This window comes from Molothrus aeneus, chromosome 13 (assembly GCF_037042795.1).
Source record: "Molothrus aeneus isolate 106 chromosome 13, BPBGC_Maene_1.0, whole genome shotgun sequence".
Classification (NCBI taxonomy): Eukaryota; Metazoa; Chordata; class Aves; order Passeriformes; family Icteridae; genus Molothrus; species Molothrus aeneus.
This window is the reverse complement of record NC_089658.1, coordinates 13,080,367-13,101,718: the sequence shown is the minus strand read 5'-3', so window position 1 is coordinate 13,101,718 and position 21,352 is coordinate 13,080,367. Positions and strand designations below refer to the sequence as shown.

Genomic DNA, 21,352 nt, shown 5'->3' with positions numbered 1-21,352 from the left:
GTTGATTGCTGCTCACAGTTTCAGTTCAGCACACGGTACAGATGGGAAGGCGTCACCAGATGTGGGTCACACTGTCCCCTGTGCTTCGAGGCACAGCAGATGCAGGGATCTGGCCCTCTGCACTACACTCATCTTGCCCTTGTGTTGTGCAGTTTCCATTGCTCTTCTCCAAAGACATCTGGACTCTCAGAGGACTTGAGGAAAGGTTAAAAGCTGGGTCAGCCCTGCAGTTGCTTTCCCTTTGCCTGCCAGCTTCCCTGCAGGGCAGAGTCCAGCAGCATCCACAGAACTGGTCAGTCTTCTGCTCAAGGAACAGAAAAATCAACTTGCAACAGGCAAGAGCCTTCCCCCACAGCTGCCCTCCTGCAGCCAAGAGGTCCTCAGGGCTTCACTGCCCCCTCCTCATCTCCTCTGTCCCAAACTGCAGCAATTCTAGATCCATTAGACCGAAATATTAATGCACACTGGGCTTTCCTCCTGCTTTGGCATGCAGAAGTAATAGAGGAGATGTGTGCCAGCTGAGGACAAGGGTTGCCAGCTCCAGCAAGGGGCTGGGTTTATCCAAGCCTGTTTGCTTCAAACTGCATTGTTCTTCAAGCTGGGAACAGAGAACAACCAGGGAATGCCTCCTGCTCACAGATTTCCAGTGAACCCAGAGCCAACCCCATGGCCCTGCGTGAGAGAAGAGCTCAGAGCTGTGGCAAGGCACAGCTTGGGGGGATGGCATGGGAAGGACAGTGATGCCTACAGGGCCTTTCCCAGCATCTCTGAGTACACTGTGATTGGACTTTGATCATATTAGAGGTTTTTCCCAACCTTAATGGTTCTATGAACATCCTTGAAGCAATAGGGACAGGTGCTCATCAGAGGAACCACCCAGCTGGGAGGTCACTCCAAATGCCCAGGCAGACCCTGGGAGAGCTGGATGAGGTCCCCACAAGAGCCTCAATGGCAGCTCATTGAGCACAGATGTGCTGGGACAGGTTCTGGTCCTCCCTCTTCCTCCTGAACAAGGACTGTGATCTCAGCTGTTAGAGGGCTCTTACATCAAATTGATATTAAAAAAAATAAATTCAAATATCCCCACCTACTCAGATGCCCAGAAATCAATGAGCCTTGAATAACCTCGAAGGGGTTAGCAAAGAGAAAACTAACAGCTGGGCCTGAGCCCAAGCCCCAATTTTCCTGACTCAGGGAGGAGTGCCAGAGGCTGGGATGCACTGAGATGGTAGCAAGAGCTCTGCAGAGCCTCTGAAGGAAGGAAGGGGTATAAATACAAAACTATATATATATATATATCTCCAGCAATAGCAAAACAACAGGGCATACGGCAGGGTAAGCTCTCAGCAGACTCTGCTAAATGGTTTCCAATTAATTAACTGATTACATGATAGAACAGAAGGGGATTCAAGTGAGTGCTGTTGACCTTTAAGAATAATTAATATCATCAGGATAGCAAAACTCGTCCAAGAAAAATAATTAGGAAGATTCTAATATTGCCTCCAAAGCCACATTGAAAGGGGTGAGGAAGGTTCTGGTTAATTCAGAGGCACAGTTCCCACGTATTTCCTAGGAAACCCATTTCTCCCTTGCACTTGCTTCCACCCTCAGATCTCCCACACACACGTGCTTCTTCCCTACCCCAGTCAATCCTCCCCCTCCTCTCCAGATCCATTTCCCTGTCACCTCCCCTACACCCCATCCCCCCTCTGCTGTCCATGTCTTCCCTAAACACTCCTTGCTCCAATCCCTTGTTGTAACCTTCTCTCTCCAGCCTGGCCCCTGGCCCTGCCACAAACTCATCCCATCCCCTGCCCCTCTTTGGCCAGCCCAGAGTTCCACTCCCTGCCTTCCTGAACCTCAGGAAGAAGCCCTGGTCCCTCCACATGACATAAATCCACTTTTTATCTCCAGTCAGCACTGGCACCTTCACAGGCTGACAGAAGGCAAGCACTACATGTCATCCCAAAAAAAGCCATTCCCTGCTTTTCCTCAGCAGTCAAATCCATCCCAGAGGTTGGGCTGGGAAGCAGATGTAAGAGATGCTCAGCAACAGGAGGAAGATGGGAAACTCATGAAACCCAGTACACCTCACCAAGCACATGAATGCTCCCACCTCACTATTTTCTCCTTGCTTCTCCTTTCCCAGTTTGCTTGGCCCCAGTGTCATACCTGGGAGAGGGGTTGGAAAGCCATTTAGCCAAGTAGGAACTGTAGTGCTGAGCTTCTCAGGGAAGGCAGCCTAGACACACTGGGAGCAAGGTTACATGAGCAGCCAACATTTCTTGTGAGGGAAGTGTAAAAAACCAACCCTGGAACGAGACCCACCTTTGCAGCGAATAAATAAATTTCCTCTGCTGCTTATTATCATTAAAACTTCTGCGGCTTGACACTTCACTAAATTATAGATAAAAGGAAAAATGGTCTTCCTGGGCTCAGAAAAGCAGGCTGCTGCCAGAGCCCTGTGTTTACAGCAGCTAATGAAAAGAAAGCCTGCCATTAGCCTGCAGCACTCGCCCCACCTCGGCAGGGAACAGAGCTACCTGCATCTCCAGCACTGGGAGCAGCAGCTGGGCACCACGAGGGAGCAGAGCTGGGGACAGGCAGGGGGAGGTGAACACGAGGGAACTGAAGGGCCCATGCCATCAGCCAGCAGAGATGGCAGCTGCCACCTCCCATGCTGTGCGGAGCCTCCTGGCCGCAGCAGGAGGTGAGGCTGACATGCTCCAGCTACGCCTCAGCAGATGACAAGAAAAACACCCAGCCTGGGAGACAGACAGCAGAGAGCAGGACCTGCCTCCCCCAGGCTGCTGCCTCCCCACAGTGTCCGTGGGGTGGGCATGGGAAGCAGGGAGACACAGCAGGTGCCTGGGACACACCTGAGCATGGGCACAGGAGCACCTCTGCCCAAAAACCTGTTTGGAATCGTGCTCTGGGAAGAGACCTGCCTGCAGCCACAGCTGAGCCGTGGCATGATGTGCCTCCTGACAGCCCGAGGATTGCTGGGCTGAGGGGAGCAGGGAACTGGTGGTGACTTAATCCAGGCAGAGCCCAGTGAAGCCTGCTTGCTGCACTGCACACTTATAACCACTCCAAAAGCAGAAACACACTTTGCCTTTGACAGTTAACTCTGTCAAAATAAACAGGAATGTCTGCACACAAAAGTTCCATTTTACCCATTCTTCTCAACACATTATGTACTTAAAAAGAAGTATCTTTTGCTGGTCACTGTGAGGAATATTTTCCAATGAAAAGACTAATCACCACAAAGCACAGAGTGCTTCAGAGTGCAGCAGGCATTCCTTCATTATTCTGAGACAGCAAATTACCCACAATTATCAACACGCACAACTGGATACAGCAAACATTTAGCCAAAGCCCACGGATTGTGGTTGCAGTGAGGTTGGATGGCAGATGTCCTAGAGAACTACTCATGTGAGAAACCCCCAGACAGCAGCTGGGTAGTGGTGCTGCAAAACAAATCCATTCACGCTGCAGAGCACAGTCAGTGCCAGGAATCACTGCAGCTCAGAAAGTTTGTATTCACACAATCTTAGAGAGGGTTGGGTTGGAAGAGATCTTGGAGATCACATTGTTCCAAACCCCCTGCCGTGGGCAGGACACCTTTCACCAGGTCAGGCTGCTCAGAGACCCATCCAGCCTGGCCTTGAGCACTTCCAGGGACATTGCAGGTATTGCAGCTGTCAGAGAGGCAGCTGGGCAGGCTGGCTGCACAGCAGGAGAGATGAAAGAAAAAAACACACTGCTGGCAGTGAAACCAGCCTGGACACCCCACAGGCAAGCTCCCACCCCGTGCCCTGAGCCAGCCTGCAGCTGCAGCCAGGAGAGCACAGGCTGGGGCTGGAAGGTGAAGGAGTTTGTTCCAAGAGAAGGGCAGAAAAGGCAGGGGGCAAACCGCAGGGAGGGCAGGTAAGCCGGGAGCCTTCAGCACAGACAGGGAGCTGGGTCAGAGGCCAGGAGGCTGCGGGGAGAGGAGGACGAGCGCGGGAGGGACCGGAGGAGCCGCCGGCCCTGTCCGTGGTGCTGAAGCGCGGCCCCGCGGGGCGCAGGGCACCGCGCACCAGCGCAGCTCCCTGGGGAGCAGCCTCGGGAATGCCCAAGCATGGCTTCAGACATGAAACACGGTCACTCACAGCTCCCCGGGGAGACACACCTCTGTCTCTCACTGGCAGCCCTCTAAACACCCCACAGTTGCCACAGACATCTTTTATGAAAAATCCTTTCCTTAGGATTTTTCCTCCTGAGAAGCTGAGAGGCCTCAGGAACAAAATGTAACCAATGGTTATCTGCTGCTGTGGAATGCAACAGGTGGATCTTTGATTGGCTCGTGTTGGTTGTTTCTAATTAATGGCCAATCACAGTCAGCTGGCTCAGACAGAGAGTCCGAGCCACAAGCTTTTGTTATCATTCTTTCTTTCTCTATTCTTAGCCAGCCTTCTGATGAAATCCTTTTAGTATAGTTTTAATATAATACATATAATAAAATAATAAATCAAGGCTTCTGAAACATGGAGTCAGATCCTCGTCTCTTCCCTCATCCTCAGACCCCTGTGAACACGGTCACACACAGTCTCTTGCATCGAATGGAATTCAAAACTCATCCCTTCCCAAATACAAATAAGGGGAGGGGTTGGTGGGAAACTCCACCCTTGGACCAGTATTCTAATAAAATTTTATAATTCCAATAAAACTCACGGCTGCCTAACTTATGACATTTAAATTCCTGCCTTGTCACACACCATCATGAATTAATGTCCCATCATTCATGCCCTGTCGTATCTTATTGCTCAAATACCATATGATTTTAATGTTTCTATTTTTCTGCCCTGGTGCTTATTGCCAGTATATCAAAAAGGGAAAACCAGCCCTCTAACCATACTGTTAGTAAACCAGGATCATGGAAAGACAAATCCCGGGACAGATAACTTCTGTGGTCACTCAACTTCCACTCATCCTGCCATGACTGCTCACTCCCCTGGCAGCTTTAAAGCAGGTTTCCATGTCCTCAGGTACCCCCTTCCCAGGGAGGGTTCCTATTCCCCCTGCAGCCCCTCTCACACCAGAACAGGCAGGTAAGAAATGCTTTGCAGCACAGGGTTTGAAGAGGAAGCAAGAGGGACAGTCAGGGGTTCTTTCTGAAGCCCCTCCACGCTACAGTGATCTCAGAAGCCTAGAAACAAGATCCATTCCTTGTCATGGCCAAATCTCCAGAAATCAGCTCCATCTGTGCTACTGGTTGTCTCAGAGATGTGGTGAGGTTTAACCAAGGTACAACTACGTCCCATTTTCAGAACCACAGCCAAGAGAAATGCTGTGCCTCTCTTTGAGGGGAAGCTCACCACAACACATCCATCAGGCCATTGTTGCACAGCAAAGACTTGGTCAGAAGTTGACTCCCCTAAACCCACCAACTTGTCTGAAGTTATATTTTACTCCAATCTTGTAAAAAAAAAAAAGCAAACAAAAAAATACAAAAAACAACAAACCTCACATCATTGTAGGAACAGCTTCATTTTAAACATTCCCACCATTGTCTGCAGACTTTTTTTTAAAGAGTGGATGGGGAAAAAAACAGGACCTTTTCAAAAACCACAGCTGCCCATTTCACATGTCAGTCAAAAGACAATTGATCAAATTTCAGAAAGGGAAATAACTCTGACAAGGTAACTGAAAAGAGCATCTCAACATTTCAAAGGAAGGAAGGAGAGACAAACCCAGAGTAAAATCCTGAGAGCCCAGGTTCCAGAGTCATAGACATTACATAAGAACCCAAATATGCAAAACTTATTTGTGACAGAGTTATTGTAACTGATCTTACATTGCAACAGCATCCCACAACTCAGGTTTCATTAGACATCATACAAGGTGTTATGCCTCAAATAGATCAAATAAAAGCAGAGAAAATAAATGTTATTCCGTGTTTTAAGGTGGGGAACTGAAGCAGGACAAATCTTGGCACAAAACATGAAGTGCTTGAGTTGGAAACTCTCAGGTCCTGCTAGAGTACATCAGTCACAAACTCACTGCTCCCCCTTCTATCACAGTACAATAAACCCTTCTCCACAGCCAAGCAAGGCAGCCTGCAGCCAGGAATTTGTTACCCAGCCCTCTCAATGCAGGTCAAAAGATTTCAGCCCAGCCTGAAGGGAAGCCACAGTCCTGCAGGGAGCTGGTCTCTCCTCTGGCCTTGTGCACAATGGCTGGTAAAACACAGGACCTACCTCTGCCACTGCAGCGAAAGGAGAAGCTGCAGTTAGCTGCTTATCAGTCACCTGCGGCAGGAAAGTGGGAATAAACATGCCATCAAACCCCTGCTGCCAATTAGCATATCAGCAAGGACCTGCTCTACACTGGCATCCAGGGGACAAAGCAGATGGGGAGGAAACAGGGAAGTTTATGGAAGCAGAGGAGATGTTACAGCTGTTTGTTTTAGTGGCTGGGCTGTAGGCATGCCCAGAATTTTATAGGGCTGGAGACATATGGGGGAAAATGCCTCCCTGAGTTAATGGCAGCACAGTGATTTGGTCTTGGAGGGGGCTGGAGCAGGAACATCCTTAGAGTACAAACGGGAATCTAAAGGTAGCCAAGCTGCTGCCTGCTTTGGGATAGTAAAGAAATATTTACCTTATAGTACTTAAAGGCTGTTTAAATCTTCATCACAGTTCTTATTTTGCCCATATTCATGGAGAAATGTAACTCCTATTTAGGAAACGCAAAACAAAACACCTTAAACTATCAAGAAGGTGGTTTAGGTAAATGCATTTTGCTCCACTTTCCCAGTGAACTAAGAGCTCACCCAGTGCCATGCACTGTGCCCAGCTGGTACCCACAGCCTCGTGAGGCTGCATAGATTCAGGAGCAGGGGTGGGAAATCAAGGCCAATGAAAACACAACACTTTGGGTTAGGAGGAGACTGCCAGGATGGGTATGACAGCAGTGCAGTGGTGGAAGGACAAAGCAGGAAGAAACCATCAGGAAGGAGGCAGAAGGCTAACAGGACATCCAGAATCAAGTGGAGGGTTGCAGGCAGGCACAGGGCCTGAAGCTGGTTGTGGAATGGAGTAAGAGAGAGAGAGTTTAACACTGATTCAGATCTAAGAATGGCTCTTTCAGAGCAAGACAACAGATTATTAACACTGAGCAGGGGAAAGTGACCCCAAGGCATAACTGAGAGGAAACAGTGTTCCACTTGGAATAATTCAGCATCTGATTATTTATTTATTTCTTTATTTAGTGTAAGATCTCAGTCAAGCTCCCAAACACACAGAGCAAAGAAAGTGAAGCTTGCCAGCCTTGCAGAGGGTTGCCTGCAGCCCTCTGAAAGCACACAGGCCTCAGTTTTTGGAGTGTTATGAATCCTGTCCTGACACAGCACTGAAGAGGACAGAGAGAACTCACCACCTTCATACTACCCTAATTTTCAGGGGATGCAGCCTTGTGTTTTTCCTGTAACTTAACTCTGGGAATCCCGATGCCAGAGCTACAAGCTACATTCAATACCAAGGTACCAGCCCATCTGACACTGCACAACTGCCTTGAACCAAACCAGAACACTGAAGCCAACCCCATCCTCAGAAAACATCACAGCCTACAAAGGATATTCTGGGAAGTACCAGATTAATCACAGCTCAAATTTGTCCATGAAAAGAAGCTCATGGATCATCCAGCTCAGTCTTTCAACAGGCAAAGCCTGTCCCTGCAACATTCCTGCCAGCACCTTCCAGTTATTCCCCAATCCTCATTTTGGGGAGAAAGAGACCAACATGACCACACAGATAAAAACACCTGGGAAGCTGATCATCTGACCACACCATACTCAAAAAAACAATTACACACAGCATGAGCCAGCCCAGGGTCACAATCTTTAAGACCTTTGGGTGAAGACTGGAAGGGAAAGCTTGATCTTCAACCCTGGCAGGCAGCACTGAGAGAGTGCTCTTTGATGGAGGCTGTGTCTGGGCTGGCCCACAAACTAATTTTGAGCATGTATAAACCTCCAGAAGACAGTTTAAGAGGAGCCTCTGATGCAGACAGAAATGGTAATTATTAATTTTCTAAATAGAAATCTGACTACTTAAGCCTTATTTAAAAGCATGCCTGTCTCTGTAATTACACAGCCTTAATTTGTTTTCTTTACTACACAATAAATAAGGTGTGCACAATTACCTCTGCAAATACAAGGCAATGCCTCCTGACTGGCTGGTTGAGTACGCAGCCGCCCAGGAAAACATTCTGTGAGGGAATCACAGCCTTAAATACCTGCTCCCAGGGAAGGGTGACTCAGGCACTGCAAACACCAACCTGTCTGGCTGTAGGCACAGCCTGCTGGGGCCCTGCTCTCCTGCATGCACAGCTCTACTGTCCCACAGCCAGTGGAAGTCCTGTCCTCCCCTGTGCACCAGTTCCTGGTGCACTGTGAAGCTCAATCCTGCTGTGGCCTTCCCAGTGCCTCATGAGGAGCATGTTAATGCTGAATTCTTCCCCACAAGGCACTACAACAACTTCTCTTTACTCTGCCTGGTTTCATGATATGTGTAGGAAGTTGATAACCTCCTGACTTGCAACCCTCTATCAAGTTAAAATAAATTGGCCAAAGGTTTCCAGTGTCATTAAGAGGACAAGAGAGAGTGAGAGCATGCAAGGCTCTTCCCTCACTAACCTGTGCTAAACACAGCAGCACAGTAAATATGTATTCAGATGGTTTATATTTCTCAAATTTGGGAACCATACCATCCTAGAGTTTTCTTGTACAGCCTCAAGCCAAAGACTGAGGTTTTCTGTCACCACAAGCATTTCGTCTGCTCAGCTGCATCACCTACTAACACTAACACCCACAAACCTTGGCTACAAAGGCTCAGTCTTCCACAGCCTAGAGATGTTGGTCCTCACATCCAGGGCATGAGATTGTCCAGGACCATCCCTGTAATAGCCAAAGGGCTGTCAAACATGCACAGAAATTGGACCAGGAACCTACCAATGCAACTTCTCCCAGTGAGATGATCTCCAGTAAGGGTACCCGACACTGGAAGATATCCAGCTTAGATCAGACACACATCCACCCTTATTTAGCACCCAGCCAGTATTTGTTCTAGAAGGACTGAACTGTCTCAGCTCAACCACCAGCAGAAGAGGCAGATCCATGCTGCAAAACCCACTGTTATATTTTGGATTGTCTCCATAGCAGTGATAGGCTTCACATCAGCAATGATCAGACTGGCCATGGAGCCCTAATTGTCCTCATTCAAGGAGAAGGAAGAGGAAGCCAAAGAGGAAACCAAAGCTATTTCTAGATTCACACCTCTGGCTCACAGACACCCACTGCTCCTCCACTGATTACATCAGCCTCAAGCCCCTTGCACTTAATACAGCTAATTTCAAACCTTAAAAGGACCTAAACCCTAAAATGACCCTGCCAGGCTGCAATTTGGAGCACCCTGAGGTCTACCACTTGAGCAGCTGAATGCTGAAAATCCCCTTCATGGGTTTCCCACCTTTCCTTCCTGACTCTGTGGTAGGGAAGGGGGAAAAATTAAGCCAAGCTTCACCCAAACCCTCACAAACCTGAGCTCCTGCAATTAGAGCTGGGATAAGTGATCTGCTTGTGATTGCACAGCTGGGGTCTGAAGACAAGCGCGTGCACAGAGGAAGGGCCAGAAATAGATGTTACTGGGAGAAGGCAGAGCTATCTGGCCCATCTGAGAGAAGGAAACCTTGACGAAAGGCACTGGGAAAAAACTCAGTTCAGCAGGAAGTTTCGATTTAACCCAGGATGGGAAGGGAGGCGTGTGTGGGGTGGAAATAAGCTAATGAGACCTCAGAATTTGTATGTGAGCTTCAAGTGAAAAAAACTGCTCAGACACAGCTTGTAACACCCTGCAAAGGTCCAGCCTAGGGCCCCCACCACTCTGTGCCAACCCTCCCTGGCAGTGAAGCCACTCTCATTTATTAGACACATTTGTCATCTTATTGACTCAGTTCCAGCAACCATCCAAACAGCCACTAACGGAGAAAGAAAACCTGAGTGGCAGCAAGAATGTGTAGCAGTAACTCAACAAGCCCTAAGCACCATCCCACAGTCCCAGCCCTGCACTCAGCCCCACCACGAGAGGATTGGGACAGTATCCTTCACTCCCATCCACTCCTGTACCTCACCACAGCAGCCCAAGACTTACAGCAGAGTGACATTTCCATTAATCCTTTTATCCCTGGCTCCTACGTGCAGAGGCTGCAGAAAATGTCAGCTCCCTTTGAGCTGAGCTCCCAGGGAGGCAGAGCAGCCAAGGAGGCACCTTGATGTGCTGGCAGAGTGCTGGGGCCATGGAGGGGATCCCAGGTGGCACCAGGCTGTGCAGAGCCTCTCCAGCCACCCTGGCTGCAAGGGAGCATCAAAGGCATCGTGGTCTGAGAGCCTTTGGGAAGCAGCAGGGAGCCACCACCAGCCCTGCAAGCCCAGGTCTCCACCCTCAGCTGTCCAGCATCCCTCATGGGGAACATCCACACTGCCAAGCCCCAGGAACAGCATCAAAACCCACTGGCAAACACCAAGCAAATAATATACTTACTTGCCTGGAGCTCCAAAAGGCAAGGAAAGAAAGATGTTAAGAACATGATCAATCTTACAGGGCCCAAGCAGTAAACAAACACATATTTCATCACCACGTACCAATCCTAACTCTTGACAGAAGATGGATGTGGGGTTTTTTCCACTCACAAAAGTAATTCCAAAAGACAAAAACAAACACTTTGGGGAAAAGCAGCAACAATTACCTGTGTACACATTAATGGCACATTCAGCCTCAAAGCTAGCATACATGGCCTTCTAAACTCCTACAACATCCAAACTAATTTCATCAGGAATCAAATGTTATTCATTTTATCTGCTAGATACATAAACAGCAACGGCACAATTGACAAACAACCGTCAAAAAAAAATCAATTCAGAGTGGTTCAGAGAGAACTGCTTCCCAGGAACAAACAACTACAGAAAACACAAAACAAATGCTACAAATCAAAATAACAAAGAGCAGAAATCGGGAATATCCCAGTGGTCAGAATTAACGAGGGTTCATTATGAAAATATGCAATTCTTTAAGCTCAAAAAGGCTCAGTTCATGTTCACAATGCCTTCAACTATTCATGTCCTTTGGTACTGCAGATCTTCTATTTAGTAAGTACTTTACTGTCACTTAGCAACTGTAAATGGTTTTCCAAAAAGGAAGCTTTTGGGGTTTTTCAGTTTACATCATCTCTGAGCAGACATCAAAAGACAAATGCTCTGCAGGTCGCATCCATCTCCTTGCCCCAGGAACGAGTCTCTATCGATGGCCCAATGCACCCACACACTCAAATGAATGCACTTTTTCACTGAAGAAGCCACTAGCACTGCTTTCCAAAAAGCAGGGATAAACACTCCCAATTCAGCCCATCAGCTGGTGCCCAAGGCCAAGGCCTCTCCCCAAACCCTTTTCACATTTCATATCTACAGTGGAGCAGAGAGGGCTTTGATCTTGGACACAGTCGCTTGGACAAAATATTTCAAGCCCACGGAACACCTTCCACAGTGGCCTGAAATTCAGGCTTTGCTTTATCACCTTGGGAAAAGTAAATACACATTTGGAAAAGAAACCAGTGCACTTGGCCTCAAGGATGTGGAAATTCCCCATGACACCACTCTCTAGCTAACAATGCCCTGGCAGCTGGACACTTGTGTGATGTCCCAGGATAACAGGGCTCCAGCCTCTCTGGCACAAAACATCCGTACCCCACACCCCTGCAGACAGCAGTTTAAGTCAATAATTAGCAGCAGAGCTGGCAGCTCCATACCTCAGGATTTGAGTCAGAAAAGCAGCCCTTGGTTATAAAGTAATGAGCAGGGCAGGCTCTGGCTGTGCTCTGGGGTGGGTGGTTGCCCCCAAACTCGGCAGAAAGGGAAATGTGCAGCAGTCATGGGGCTGGTGATGATGCTGCACTCATCAGGGCTGCCATCAGAGCCAGGGCACTCATTAGGAACCCAAACCCCTCAGCTTCCCAGCAGGAGCCCTCCCCATCCTGCACTGCAGCTCATTCCACTTCCCTGTGCATTTTGCTTTTCCATCTCCTGCCCTTTCCCTTCCCCATCAGCATTCCCCTTCCCTCTCCTTGCAGTCCCCCACAGAGACTTTGGGGATCTGCCTTGGGAACCACATTTCCACAGGGAGAAAAGGCACAAGGGGACAGGAGCCATTGGCACTTACATATAGTGCAGGTGGGGGTTCTTGGCAAAGGCTCTTGGCTGGATGTTTCGTAGTCCTGAGTTCCTGATTGTCCTGTGGAGAGATGCAGAAGGGCAGCAATGGAGTCAAGGCAGACAATTGCTCTGCTCCCACATCCCCCAAGGCTTGCTGGCGTGGCACAGGCCATCTCCTGCTCCTCTGCTCTCCCTCCATCTCCACAAGCAGCACTGCACAGCAAACCTACCACAGCAAAGTCACCTCCCACCTTCATACCCAAGAGGAAACCCTGCTGCTTGCAGCTCTGATAAAGAAGGGTATTTTCCATAGGGAATTCTGGATCTTGAAGGGAGAATAACCCTTTTCACAGCCTACTTTGGAAAAGTTCCATCAGTACTATAACCAGGATTTGTCAGTACTCTCGATCACATGGTGTGACTATTGGATGGTCCTGTGCAGGGCCAGGAGTTGAACTTGATGATCTTTGTAGATCCCTTCCAGCTCAGCATGTTCTGTAATTCTGTAAATATCTGCTATCTCTGCTGCTTTGTTACGTGAGGAGAGAACAACAGCCAGCCTGCTTACAAGGGTTTTGTGTGTTAAAAGTACAGCTTGCTGGAATTTGGTTAGTGAGTGCTCAGCTCCATACAGCTCCTCCAGCCCACATGGGAGCTGTACTTAATGTAAAGCTCCCAGTGAAACACATTATTAGAGTCTCTGATTAGCCCTGAGCAACACTCTGCATCTCACACATGCAGCATCCAGGGTGCTCACAGATCCTGAGGATGTAGGAGGGGGAATTAAAAGACTGGCTGGCAGCCTTGCTTGGCCGGGCTTCCCAAGCATATGCAAAGTCCCTTCAACCTCACGGACCTCGGTTTCCCCTCCATGACGCACAAAACTGACCTCTGTCCATGCTTAGAGAGCTGTGCAGGGAGATGCAATTCCCTTCCTGCACAGCACCACCATGATGGTAACTGCACTAAATGAGGACCAACAGCCCAGCAATGAAGGATTGGTGGAGACAGCTGGAATTTCACATTGTGGGGCTGGAATGAGTCAGAGCAACACATAAGCCCAGAACCAGAACAGCAGGGGAGAGGAGAGGTCAGGGCTGATGTGTGTTGACAGAGCTGTCAGGAGCTAGCAGTCCTCCTCCTCACAGACCCAGCCAAGACCAAAAGGCATTTCATCTCCATTTTGTGGACTCCCATAGCAAAACACAGCAGACCCAGCAGTTTAAACTGGCAGCATGGGGGCTGCAGAGGGAAGGAAGCCATGGCTCTGCTGGAAGGAAGGGGCTGCCCAGGCCCAGTCCCCACCCCAATGCACAGGACATACTCACAGCCTCTGGAGTCCCGTGTACAGCTCCATGTCAACGGCGTTCAGTGTCTGCAAGTTCTTCCAGTTCTCTATGTGTCTGTGGAGAAGAAGGAAAGGCTCAGCTGTGGCACAACCAGATGGTTGCTGAGTCCATGCCAGGGACAGCACACAGAGGGAGCATGTCATACCCCACCACCCAGCCCCATTCTGTTTTCCCAGCCTCTTGGAAAAGTCAAATAACATGGGTTTACCCACAGTTTCAAGCACAGAACATGCAAGCAAGCCATTGAATATCCTTGCCCAAATCATTTCCCTCCCTGCACACATCAGTGAACAAAGACACGATTGAAACGGGTCTTGCAAAAAAAGAGTGAAAGCAAATAAAACCTCTCAACAAAAACTTAGGGCCTAAATGAAAAAAAGTCATATATTTATCCAGTCTCTAACTGGGGTGGATAAACAGGCTCCTAGTCTTTTCTGGCTGGACACGCTGCTGGCAGGAGAGCACCAAGCTTAGTTTGGAAACATTGCCTTTATTACAAATTCCTCAGTCGCCTGGGGCAGTCTGGCAGGTATGTTACAGAGAACAAAAACAGAAATAGATCTGTCACCACAGGATCACTTTCAGTAAATATTAGAGGTGGGAGAGGGTGACAGATCAGCAGCCCCAGAGAACAGGGTCCCCTGTTATCAGCAGCACAGGAGTGCTGCTGGCAGCATTGGACTGCCTGGCTGTGGCCACTGGCCTCTGCTAAGAGGCTGCAATGCTGTGTGGTGTGAAAGGAGTTCAATCCTCATCTCCCAGGCAGCTTTCGACCAGTTCTGGCTTTCTCCCAGATTAAACTCAGACACCCTCCCACCAGAAACACAAACATTTTCAAGAGGGTCTTTTCTGAGAAGCAGGTGGAGGTAGTCCTCTCTAAAAGCCAGCTGAGAGAGGGAAAACATCTGGCAGGTCCCTTTGGACAATATGTGAAAGAAGCCCAACTTTGAAGTCTCTGAACATGTGCACCCAAGCTCACATCTGCCTTGATGCAATAGTTGGCTTTGGACTTGGCCCTGGAGAGGGGAAACATCTCCAAGTGATGAAGGGTTGGAGTGATGAGAGAACACTGAGAACTATGCTGTGATTCTAGGCAAGAAGGTTGCAGGACCCCACATGGTGAGCAAGCAGAAGAGGGACCTTAGACCACTTACAGAACAGTCACAGGGGCCACAAAATTCCTCCTCCAGCATTTGCTATTCCTTGTGCTTGCACAAGAACAGGTGAATTAGCATGAGGGAAATACATGGACCTACTTGAGCCACCCCCCAAATTACATCCATCTCAAAAAAAGTAAAACACAAAGCCTGGACTAAATCTCCTTATATTTCTCTGCTCTCAGCATGCAGATCCAAGAAATGAGAGACCCACAAGAGTCACCTCTGCTTTCCACATGTTCCTGAATTTGTCTGCATGCCCAGAGGGGTTATGCTAAGGACACAGCACAAACTCCCACATGCTGCTGCACGACAGGATAAGTCACAGTTCATCCCCAATGCCCTGCTCATCAGCTGAGACTGCCTGTGTCCCAGACAGAATGAGAAACAGGACATTATTACAGCCACTTCGTGTTCCCTGCCATTGTCTACGGCCCCTGTGAACATTTCCAGAACAAAACACAGACTGGGAGGAGTCAGTCAGGAGATCCAAGAGCTCAGTGAAACTCTGGAGTCAAGGCAGGGCTGCCAGCCCAGGCCCTGGGCCATGAGATTGCAGGACTGAGCAAGGCCAGAAACAAAGGTCGAAAACATTTCCTATCTGCAACTCCTACATAGCAAAGTGAGGGTCCTCCAAGAGAAAGGACATGGGAAGGAGGAATGGGATGGTCTTGGTTTACCACCAGGGCAAGCTGCAGCTACAGCATCCAAGCAATGACCTTCAGGGAGGGATGGAACAGCCCCAAGCCAGGAGTTATGGAGCAACCACAGCTGGGAAGGAGGCAGTGGCCAGATTGTCTCTTGTTTTATTGATCGTGTTTGCTAAAAAAAGTCAAGGTTATTTTTGACCTGACACTCAAAGCCATGTGGGCAGCATTCTAGAAGAGAAAGAAAAAGACCTGAGCTTGTTCCCAGTGACATGCCCAGGCGTGAATTTCCTCTGACTCAGCACTGGTGCATGGGGGTCTTGGGGCCTCCCCATGGCATCCCCCAACTCCCCCCCAGTGACATGACTCTAGACTGCAAACACAGCTCCACAACCTCTATTGTATTCCAGCCTCCCAAAAAAAGCTCAAGAGCTTCCTGAGCCAGATATACTTTAGTTCATTATTTAACATAGACATACTACACCCATAGAGAGACAAGAAAAACAGCAGTGGAAAAATGCATGCACACACATCTATAGGATAATCCCCCAAACCAGCAGCTGCTTTATGTAGAGTGCAATGCAGGGAAATAATTAGGTGCACAGGTCAGCAAGGGTCTTTGCGTCCTTTAAAATAAACACACACCTCCCTTCTCAGGGATTTGCAGAAATTGCTTTTCCCCTTTTCTCTCTGATTTTTCAACTTAGTGTGAGTTGTACCCTTGCTCCTAGAAGTGACAAATCAGTCTTGGTTTACAGGTACTTCAAAGATACACCAGGAAAAATATTTTCTTTGGTTTCCTATTGCTTTAGAAAGAATAGTGTAACTTTGCACTGGCTGGGTTCACCTGAACCCACTTAAAAAACAAAACAGAAATGCATCTTATTCTGAAAGCTCGAGGACTCAAGCTGTGATTGTAAAATTGACAGTGGTTGCACAGAAAAACAAACCAACCAAGCGGAGAAACTCCACCCCTGAAACTTCAGTCCCTCTCATGTCCTTCAGTATCTCAACTAGCTCCCCCCCTCTTTTCCTTCCAGGGTTTGCTTGCCCTAGAAATCCTGTATCCTCCCACTTGCTGCTGAAGACTGAGACCTTCCCTCCTCCTCTGCCTGGGTTCATTAACCCAGCAGGAACACGGGTGCCTGGTTCACACCAAATACAGCTGTGACAGCGCCCTGCCCTGCTCTCCTCAGGCAGGCATTGAGGTATGAATTACAGTCTATGGACTACAGCTTACTCCTCCCTGCACATCTCTAAGTACATATTCCTGTGGCATTCCTCAGTTATTACCAAGGCAAGCTGCTCTTCTCCAATAGTTTGAAGAGCATTACCATAGTTCACAAATCCTGAGGAGCTCACCACGTGCAGACCCACCTAGACTCACATCCAACTTCTAATCAAGACCATATGAGGTGCATCACTAACACAGATGATGTTGCTCACTTATTTTCTGGGTGGAGTATGGAGGGTAGGACATGTTTATTTAAATACTCACTTCCTGCTCATAATTCTTGTATGTTAGAAGGGTCCTGCTGGTCCAAGTGCCTTTGCTTGCACTGCAGAGCTGAATTATACCGCGTCTTCTACAGACCAAGCAACTTCCACCTTGGGAGTAACAAGGGCTTTTCCTTCCCAACTCAGATTGAAACGCTGCACCTCTCATTCCTTACCCAAATATAATCGCTTGCATTTTACATCCATTTTCTCTTGTGTCAAAGATGTCTTTGCTTAAGCAGCTCTTTTTCTTTCCTGGCACTTCTTCCTCCCCCCTTCACAAGCAGGAGCCAGGCCGACCCAGCTATCATTTACAAGCTGCATGATGCCAGGTCTTCTAAGGCAGCACATCTGTACCTGTGAAGTGTGAGGCAAATTGTCTCAAGTGCCCTTAGAGACACTAACTCACGTCCCAGAAGTGATGCAGATATATTGCTCAGGCAGTCCTGGCAGAGAGCTTGTTTTGTTTCTGATTTCAGACCCAGCACAACTAATGCTCACAGTTGGTGATCAACGCAAGAGGAACCACTGCAACAGACACATAGCAAATGGCCATTTGCTTTATCAGCCTGTTTAAGTCCCTTTTCCTTGAGTAAAAGTGACCAGAAACACAGAGCAGTCTCCAGGAGATCTCACTTGTGCAACAGCATGAGCAGCTCCTCAGATACACTGAAGAAGCCGTGATTTGTAGCCTGAGATCACACTGGCCCTTATCACAGCCCCATCAGCCAGGGGGTTTGTGCTTACCCTGTTATTAAGCATTGCCCCCAGCATTTCTGTCCAGCAGATGATTTCCAACAGACATGATTTCCTAGCCTTGTTACACCCACATTTATATCCACCCCAATCGACCCCACATGGCATTGCAGTGTCTCTTGGGTTTGTTACTGCAGCTGTTAGCCACCCTCAGGTGACTTTGTGTCCCCACAGCTCCAGCAGCAAAGCCCATGAACACACTCCTGCCTCTTGTGCCAGCATCTCAATAAAAGCATGAGCCAACATCACCTCCAAGCAGCCTCAGCACTTCTCATCTTTCAGCACCTCCCACCAAGACTTCACCTAGCACACCTGGGCCAGACAGTGCCTTCTCCAGAAAAACAAACCACTTGTGATGTAGTGCAGCATCATATCAACCTCTCATCACAAAGTCACCTCTTTGCTGAGGAAATCAGCTGCCTTCCAAAGGAAGGCATAGGCTTAGCCTGACAAAAGCCAACCTTAAGACACCAACCCTGCATCACATCTCAGGTACCCACAGACATGCTTTAGAACTTGTTGAAAGCCTTGTAGGCCACTGCAGCCAGACCAGTGGTCAATCCCCAGCTCTGTGCTGTGTCCCAGTTCACAGCAAACCTGTGAAGCATGAAACCCTGTTTGTCAGCTCAGCAGCTTGCAAGCATCTCATCCTTCTGGCAGGTCTCCTGTGGAGCCAGCAAGGCAGCCAGGTGTCTTTGGCCCAGCATCACACAGATCAGTGACCTTGCTGACCATAAGGTCACTGACTCACAGGGTTTAGGTACCAGCAGGTCTGGAAAGTTCCAGGACCTTGCCCTGCTTGCTGGAAGGGGGCTGGTAGCCAACAAACCTGTGGGAACAGCAATTCCTTTCATTCCCAGGAGTGTCTGTGTCTGACAAAAAGATGACAGACTGGTGTCATCTTCTTGAGACTGCTCAGCTTCACATGCTCCCCTTCCAGCCCAGAGCCAATGCAGCAGGGGAGACTGGAATATCCACTGGGATTCAAACACAGCCAGGCTCATTTCACCCCACCAGGCAGAGGTGAGGAAACAGCCTCATGCCAATTTACCAAGCAATTTACTTGAGGCTACTTAATGTGTCTGGCCTTCCTTCACCCTCCTCATTCAACATTTGTCTAACCTCTCTCAGCTTTTCAAACATTGTGTCAACAGCTACAAAAGGCACCTGACAAGCACCAAGTATTACACAACATGTGTACACATGTTCCCCAAATCTGTGTCTATCCCAAACTGGATATCTCACAAGGATGCCATCAGCTCCAATCAGTGCCTGAGCAGGTGACATGTCCCAAGTGCCACCACTCGTGTTTGGATGCTGGGCAGTGAATAAGCTGTGTGCCAGCAATTAGGCAGCACCCCAACACACACACAATTTATATATATATATATATATATAGGGAAGGCAAGCAGAGCATTTGCCTCCTCTCTCTTTTAGTGCAACAGGAAAATTAATTCGTCACCCAGGCACATTAAACCTCGCAATCCAGACAGACACATTAGCTTTCAATTACCTGATATGTTTAGCATTATAAACAAACCTCCTGGCACACCAGCTCCAGACCATGCAAATGTGAATTTGATTGCAGTGGGAATAAAGGAAAGACCTGTCTGAACCCCTGACCAGTAAGAGCTGCCTCCTCCAAGCAGAGGTGCTGCAGATGTTGATGGGAAGCCCTGGGAGTTGGCACAGGTCCCACACAAACCCAGGGCTAAGCACAGCCACTGTGGCTACTGCCAGCTCCTTTTATCCATCCCTCACACCCTACTTGGGGCTGAGGAAGCCATAAAGAAATCAAACATCTTTCATAATATTATAAGGCACTTATCACATAATTTAGTAACTAGAGGCACAAAGGACTAGATTCCCTCAATATGAAATTTATAAAAGTGAATTGGTAACAGAAATTTAAAGGCAATTGCAGCTGAATAAAGACTTACAAGGACAACATTTTCCCCACTTAAAGCACAGTCTCCCCCTTCCCAAAGAGCATGGAAAAGTCACCCAGCAGTGGCTCATTAAGGATAATTTGAGGTCAGTGGGAAAAGGGGGGGTAGAGAAAGCAAATGCAACTTTGTAGAAACAATTATGAGCATAACTCCACAGTGTAATTGTGATTCGTCAGGGTAAGGATGATAAAACACCACTGTGACACAGCTCCCTCTGCTCTGCTGCTCCTGCCAAGGTCATGCCAGGGTGTGTGGGGGCTGCAGAGTGTGACAGGGATGCACTCAGCCATGGGCCAGCCACATCCAACCCAGCCATCCAAACCAGACCCTTCCAGGAGGGCTAAATAAAGGAGAAAGCTCCCAATCCCCAGCTGAGGAAGGTGTGGGAACAATACAGCTCCCCCAAGGCACTGCACAGCGGCATCTCAAAAATCTTCCTGGAGGAACCCAAGTGCCAGACACAAGCAAGTCACAGGACACAAAGCATTCAGAGAGGACTCTCCCACAGGACACTTTTCACATGAGTCCAGACAAGTTTCATGTTCGCCCCAACAGCATCTGCCTGGCCCCAGGCTGGCCAGGAGCATCCACAGGGTGCAGAAGAGCTGCTACAGCTTCACTGTCTAAAAAGATTGTCACATAGAGACACCCTACAATAGAAGGTGCCCTGAGAAACAGCTTTAAGCTGAATAGGTTTGGGTTTGGTTGTTTGTTTTTTTTTTTTTCCCCAGGCTCTGGACTTATTCCACCTTGCATAGCACGCACAGGAGCTGGACATAAAAAGCAGACAGCAGAGCCAGTGCCACCAGAACCTCATGCTCAGCTTTTGTCCCAGAGACAGGAGATCCTCTCAGGGCTCACTTTGCCCCAAGTTTGTGCATGCACCAGTTTCCTTCTAGGATCTCCTCAAGCCTCTGCTTTCTCCACCAGCTCTGGATGCTGGCTCATGGAGCAGGGAGCATTCCTTTCAGGGACAGTGTGTCAGTGTTAGCAGAGGACAGCAGGCTGCCTGGACACAGCATGGACAGATGGCTGCAGCACACAGGAGGCACTATGTTCCTGTTAGCACACGATGCATCCAGAGATCTTCAGTGTAGGGAACTATTCCCAGGCACATATTTTCAGAAAGGAAGAAATAGGTGTAAAGTAGGATAGCAGAGCTGAAGAAGGGCTGTGGGCAGCAATACAGCTGCCACCACAACAAATACTTGCCCCAATATTCTATCACTATTACTCATCAAGTCCTGGAAGGGAGCAGCCCTGGGGTCCCAAGCAAGGACTGAGGCGTTCAAAGTCATTTAAGTGCTGAAGAAAACTCATTTTTCAGAGACAAGCAGCAGTGCAAAAGCCTCAGGAGGAAACTCCCAAGGGCTGCAGCATCTCCTGCACAGGAAGCAGGGCTGAGGGGACAGCACCACAAAAACACCTCTGTGTAAGGGCTGAGCTCCTGGTCCAGCCCCAGCTCCCTGCCCACCACCTTGGCACCTCCCAGCTCCTGCAGGCTTCTCTTCCTAACTCTTTCTTATTTATTCCCACAACTATCTGACCTCTGCACACTCCCAAACACCACCTAGAGTGAGAAGGCGTGAAATGGGATGAGCAGTTTTGTCCCGCAGACATGAATATAAATACACAAACACAGACACCTTGGGTGAATCATCACCAAAAGTGGGAGTTCACTCCCCACATGCAGCATCAGCCAAAGCTCACTCCCCTTTTTCTCTGAGTGCCAAAACCAATTATATTTCCC

At 48.6% G+C, this 21,352-nt stretch overlaps 1 protein-coding gene across 3 annotated transcripts in view; it reads right to left on the bottom strand.

Annotated features, from left to right (window-relative positions):
* NTRK3 (neurotrophic receptor tyrosine kinase 3) overlaps positions 1 to 21,352 on the bottom strand; it is a 203,869-nt gene that overhangs the window by 157,704 nt on the left and 24,813 nt on the right. For all 3 annotated transcript variants that reach the window (XM_066558506.1, XM_066558507.1, XM_066558508.1), the window contains exons 2-3: positions 13,576 to 13,650; positions 12,255 to 12,326 (exon numbers count right to left, since the gene is read on the bottom strand). In XM_066558506.1, the coding sequence (XP_066414603.1) occupies positions 12,255 to 12,326; positions 13,576 to 13,650 (147 nt within the window). The remainder of the gene's footprint in view (positions 1 to 12,254; positions 12,327 to 13,575; positions 13,651 to 21,352) is intronic.